General features: G+C 45.9%; 1 protein-coding gene across 1 annotated transcript in view; it reads left to right on the top strand.

The window, feature by feature from the left end:
* The window catches only part of T265_11664 (hypothetical protein), a gene marked incomplete at both ends in the record, with an annotated part of 13,356 nt that extends 8,819 nt beyond the window's left edge, over nucleotides 1–4,537 (top strand). Inside the window, one exon of the mRNA XM_009178378.1 lies at nucleotides 3,167–4,537. Coding sequence (XP_009176642.1) covers nucleotides 3,167–4,537 — 1,371 coding nt within the window. The remainder of the gene's footprint in view (nucleotides 1–3,166) is intronic.
* Nucleotides 4,538–6,561: the final 2,024 nt, after the last annotated feature.

The following is a 6,561-nucleotide window of genomic DNA, read 5'->3' as shown; positions in this document are numbered from 1 at the left end:
AATGGCGCTCGTGCATCCAAGCTATTACCTTCAATGCATAGCCTTCCTTTTCCACCCCCCTCCCCGCTTGACAACCCGCTGACAGTGCTGGATTTATGCAGTAATTTACCAGCTAGCGCGTGCATGCGCAGCTAATGATGATGATGATGATGATAAGCACGCGTAATCTAGCTTTAGTATCGACAGCCAACCGACCTGGAAGGTATTACGTCGCTCTCAAGATAGCTCAAGTGGTTAGAGCGCGAATTTACTGACCGGAAGGTCCGTGGTGCGAACCCGACCTCTGCCTCTCGACTTCCCCTGTTTAGGCTTGGGCAACCTGGCAGTATCCCAGCCTTCGTGCTTCCTTCGGGTAGCATGGCAGCTAGGCACCGAAAAGATGTTTCAGTTGAACTCTCAAGAACAACTCGGCTTGTGCGCCACAAAACGGATATAGCCTGTCAGTCAGGCGCAAGCGTGACGACGACTCTTGTTGAGAACAGCGGGCACCGGAAGTCTACACGGTCAAGTTTATTCGCATTATGCTGGGTGGCTGTGCGTGTCGGCGGTCAATGTTCTTCGGAAACAGGTGGATACAATCAGCGCAGGCCAATTAGGTTACCAAGATTGCAGTACTTCCCCAATCCCCACAAGGGAGCCCCATGAGCCTCTCTGTACTTGTTGGAGCTGGTGTAGACTCACCGAATGTACCATTTTGTTCATTGTCAAAGGTAATCGGTACGATGAAACCAAATGGCGGTTTGCTCAGTCTGGAGCTACTGGACTCCTAGCCCACCCAGACTGACGTCCTGGTTGCTCAGTCGCTACCACGAGTGGGTGGTTTGGTGATCCTTTTATAGCCGTTAATGCTGCTGCTCCTGATGACGATGATGATGATGTTGATGTTCACTCATCTTCACCCTTTGGCATACAGACAATGCTAAGACAACGTTCGAATTAGCCGTCCTAATTTGGCGAAATGTGGTTAGTTCTGACCGCAACACAAGTCAAGCAACGAACGGATAGCATGTGTGAGAACTTTCATTGTTGCGCATCTTTCGATAGAGATGTTCAGGTTCCTTTACGTTGCATCACGGGAAACCTAGTAATCGGATGTCCTCGGTTGGAAACAGCTCGTATTTGAGACTTTGTGGCAAAGGTCAACGTGTTTCTATTCTGTTATCCTGAAATTGTTTGAAACTACATTGAATCTTAGACAAGGATTTGGTGTGTCGCGGCCGTGTTAGTCTTTATGGACTGTATGCATCTTTGACGATTCCTTTGATGCGCAAGTGTACCGTATTTGCTGAGACCAATTATGTACGTAACTGGAACACCACACCTGTATAAGTCAACCGCCAGTTATCTAAAATACAGAGAAATAGATGAAAAGAAGCTTCCTTGTCACTTTTGCACTGTTTCATTCATACGAACATAGGGCTACCGCGCGAGGGGCACAGATAACAGAATACTACCGAAACATTTTGTGACACACGGACCATATAAACTAATATTTGTGGCAAGCCTCTTGTTTGTGGTTTTGTTTTGCTTTCGTTCACCTTGCCAAGCTCAGTGTCTTTAAAATCTGCATGGTGTCATCCAGTAAAACAGTATTGTGTACTACACGAAGCTTAGCCGCACTCACTGTTGCAGAACCCTCTTCGAACAGCGTCACATGCGTTACGCAAGAGACAGCTGTCGATGCTGGTGTACATAATACCAGCACCCAAAAGCATTGGGAATTGGAAAACACGGGTCCTTACCTGTGGATTTAACGAGAATAACTTCATTCGGTTGATCACAGTTTAATGTACTACATTTACGGACTATGCTCTGGGTCCGATAGTTCTAGGATAACTTCACTACGAATTGTAGATAGATACGCATTATGAAAATCTTGGTGTATTTGGATCCCTCTCATCCGTCTCGCTTGATATTACGAGGGTAGTCCAAAAATTATGTTAAAATTGTCAGATGAGAAATCGGGTTTGGGTTAAATGTTCGGGCCTCTTCTATTTCCGATCAAGCTTTTTCAAGCTAGCCAACTATTGCTATATTATTTCGGGAAAGTTTTAATACGTACGCATGCACTTATGCGTGCTGCATGACTTGGCCCGAATTGGTCGCGTTACTCCTGTTTTCTTCAGTACTCTATTCTGTCTGCGGACAGCAGTGCATAAGAATGAGATTTTCTACAATTTACAAACGTTTCATGGTGAAAACCAAACATGTTTCCAATTGTAAAGTTTTTAAAGATCTCGGTAATTGACAACACAGCCCGCAGTCAAAATGATCGCATGTTGGAAAATGCGGTTCAACCCGTACTACTAGCTCGGATGCTCGAGTTCGATGTTTCCACACAACGCAACGGTGACCAATCATCACTATTCGGGGATTATTAATAATAACAATAATAATAATCATTCAACTGTGACACCCGTGCCTAGCTGCCATGCAACCCGAAGGAAGCACGAGGGCTGGGATACTGCCAGGTTGTGCAAGCCTAAACAGGGGAAGTCGAGAGGCAGAGGTTGGGTTGGACATATGGCGCTGTTTTGTGTGGGAACTGCTGTGCACCCCGCAGCGACGTACTACAACGTGCAGTGAAATATTTTGCCCCTGTCTCACTTCGTGTTTATGAAGTACATTTGACCTGATTCAAATAACCACTTTTACTCGACCAATTAGATAACTATTTTCAGAAAATTTCTACGCAGTTATGACGTGGTTGCTTGAAGACACCTCAGAAAGTCTGCGATGGGCTAAGTTGAATTTCACTTCTTTTTCGTAGTAACGGGGCTTCGATTGACTTATCCCATTTGCACACTTACGGAGCGTTTGTACACAACTTCGTTATTGTTGTGAATGAGGGTCATTGTAATGTTAATTCATCCTGTATACCAGGCGCTTCACTCCACTTGAACCCAATGACTCTAAAGCCGTCTTCCATAAACATTTTCCCTTGGACTCCAAATTGACATTTACAATGGTCACTAGCATTCGAGTGAGTTGTTGTTGCTGCTACAACTCGTGGGTAGGACTTATCTCTTTAGAATTCACACAGACTGCCATTTCTCATTTAGGGAATACCAATACACTACACCAGTTTGTATCTATCGAGATAGTATGAATAGGTTTTCTGCCTGAATGACAAATGCGCACTCTTTTTTCCAGCTCTTGGTAAAAAATGCCCTCGAAAGTAACCAAGTGGCTTGCTGCGTTCAAGCCGTCTTCTCCAGAAGCAGTCGAGGAGTTGGCCACATGGATGTACTCGAACGTCAAACTTTTGGAAGACCTGGAGGAAACATTTGAAAAATTGTCTTCATCTTTGGTTTCGGAAATTTGTCAAAGACTTTACGTTTTCTACAAGGCCAAGTCCGTCTCACTCCAGCGCTTCACAATATTCTTGCTGCCCTCACTGATGCATGCCTATTTATCTCACTTGGGTGATGAAGATAGTTCTTCAGGACGGAAGGGTTCCGCTTCACCCCCCGAGTCTCAGCAAAGTAGCATTATGACGAACCTCACTTCACTCGAATCTTGCCTCATCGGTATAAGTCGCCACTATATACTTATAAATTCACAAAACCCAAAACTGAGCAGTTCTCGACCCGAACCGGGTACATCTCTGCCACTCTTCACGGGACCTTCAATCTTTCATGATTCCCTTCCAAACTCCGAGTCCCCTTCTAGCGATAATGACACCTTCCCTTCATTTACAGTGCCCCTCGCCCGGTTCAGTGAATCTTCATTGGCGTATCTAATACAAGATTATTTAGATACCCTAAGCTCGGTAGACCTACTCGACTCAATGAGCACTCTCCTATCGCTACATTCTATGACTCGTTTCTGCGCAGTATGTGACCGCGTTGCTAGTCTTTCCCGACGGCCACGCATCATCGCCGGTCCTGGCCTACTCAGCGATTTTCTGGTCGGTCTAGATACAATTTTGTACAAACTAGATGACTTGGATAGACGCACTGATAGCGTCAGACGTACCAGCTTAACAATACGTACTGCCGTATGGGATGCTATCAAGCAGATTGAGAAGCGAGCTGCATTCAACTGTCTGTCTGCCCCGTTGCTGATCTGTCGTGCCATTTTGCACGGCCGTGGTGCCCAATATGGACCAAGAGCAGTTCCGGGCATGCGTTTGGGCGCTGGTTCCAGTGCTTTTGTTGATATTGGTGTGCTGTTAGCTTCGGCCGATGATCGTGGTGCGCTGAATGGACCAGTCGCTTCTGCCAATCTGGATCACTCACGTCCTTTGCGCCCACATCCATCGACGGGACTAGAGGTAATTACCAATGCGTCTTTCCGTCCTGAATCTCTGCCAGAAGACATCCCGATCAGTAACCATCCACCAAAACAAAAGTCTTCAGCAGATCCCGACCAGAACACAAATGCCTCCACGAAAAAATCACGAGCCGAAGTGTCGACCAACGGTAAGCCTAATGCCACTGACAGTCGGCAGCGTACCGGCACGCAGAAACAGTCTAAGGGTGGTGTCAACTTCATCTCGCCCACAGCACCTACAAAGAAAACTACCTCAGAATAGAACGATCAGCCCATTGCTTCAGTTTCTAATACCCCCCGCTATCCCTGCGGCCAGCCACTGCTTTGCTAGGATTGTCTTTCACTATCTTTTTGTATACCCCTGTTTTTCATCTGCATATTTCGGTCGCTCGCTTTGTCCCCTTGCTCAGGCGCAGTGCAACACGCAAAGTGAAATCAAAACAGTGACTTCCTTGTTTTTTCCACTCAGATGACCCGAAGTGTATGTGGCGCCTATATTATGCTTTTTCACCCTCCGAATACATATGATTCACTAGCTGTCGTTCATTCATTCTCATACTGTTCTAAAAGGGATTGGGATTGTAGACAAACTCTCTGTGTGTAATCTTCCACAGCTATAGCTTATAGGAAATTGGAATTATCTTTTTACCTTCTTGAGAACTCCAGTCATTGCTCTTCAGTTCTGAAGGCTGAGGGGGTCGAGATGGCTAAGTGGTTAGAGCGCGCATTTACTGACCGGAAGGTCCGTAGTTCGAACCCCGCCTCTGCCTCTCGTCTTCACCTGTCTATGGGTAGGTAACCTGACAGTGTCCCAGCCCTCGTGCTAGTGATGACCGTCTGGCAGTCAGTTGACTGTCAAATGCTGAGAGCCAGTGTAACTTGCCTACATGGGGGCCGATCAGGGGGGGTTCTGCCGCTACTGCAAGGCCATATGCGTCAGAATACTTTATCTACCATGTTCCCTTTCTGCACCGCAAACGTACTCAAGGATGTGCAGACATGATGGTAGATATATTTGCCACGTTTGCTTCCTGTCCGTATTCAGCGGCGATTTACACATCCTGCAGAGGGTCCGTGTAAATGTTCTCATTTTTAAACCAAGATGGAATCCGAGGGGTTATTTTCCTTCGAATACTATAAAACTACTCGACAAGGTAACCCCCCCCCTGGGAGTGCAGCAGTCATCTCCCTATTCCCTCAACCGAATTCGCCTAATCAGTTTGACAGCTCTTCTACCACCACTTACAGCCTTGACCAGTCAGACAAAGTATCTGGTTTCATGCCACTGTCAAACCTTAAAGGTCCCATATAAATCCACACTCCATCACAACGTAGACCATAAATATATACGCGTACACACAGAAGAAACAGAACTCAGCAGCACAGCGCGTCTCAACTGCATGCCGCATCGTTTCTTGGATCTAGCGTCAGCAAACTCGGGCTACGGATAACAAGGAGCAATTGTGGCTATAATAGTACACTTCCTACATCCGATCTATTCACTCAACCTCACCAAGAACGGTTCATTTTTTAACATTGTATTTATATTCTCAAGGTGCATCCAGCTTGTAGCCCATTTAATCGCAGGACCCAAACTTTATTAGTGTCCCTTTTAATGTGTTTGAGCTCAATGTCTATTAACTAGAGCACTAATAGGAGAAACAAAATATCTCCCAGTGCTGGATTCCTCTTCGAGGGTTTGTGGTTAGCTGAACTGAATTAGTTTGCTAGTGCTCTGGCTGTGAGTGGTCAAATGAAGACTCAGAAGGTAGTATGCACTACTGAACAGCTTATACTGTACAATGCAATAATGTGTAGTGCACCTTATGTAGTATACATACAATGCCCAAATGGAATAAGTCCAAGGTAGACTTATCGTTTGAGCGTAGCTCGTAACAGTTCTTGACACAGAAGGTGTTTTCTGCGCAACTACAGTTGGTCCACCTGTCTGTGCTGCATCGAGTTGCATGTGTATTCATTGTACATGTAGTAAGCACGCTATGGAAGCACCAGGGAACAGTGATTCTCCGAAGACACATGCTCACGACAATTTCTGTGGATGAAAAACAGAAACAAAGCTCATGAGCCGAAGCCCAGTAAGCAAGGCTGTACATCAATGTATATCGCTTACATATGAATCAATCAGACTGGTAGACACCGTATACTACATACGCAATGTGGGGACATACTATGTACGGCCATTCTAGCTTGACGGTTGCGTAAAACAAAAAACAACATGACCTGATGTGGGTCGAGGTCGCAACCATGGCACATGATGTGGGTGGT

This window comes from Opisthorchis viverrini (genome assembly GCF_000715545.1).
Source record: "Opisthorchis viverrini unplaced genomic scaffold opera_v5_542, whole genome shotgun sequence".
NCBI classification, from domain to species: Eukaryota; Metazoa; Platyhelminthes; class Trematoda; order Opisthorchiida; family Opisthorchiidae; genus Opisthorchis; species Opisthorchis viverrini.
Note: the sequence above shows the minus strand (reverse complement) of the source record. Positions and strands in the feature narration are given on the sequence as shown.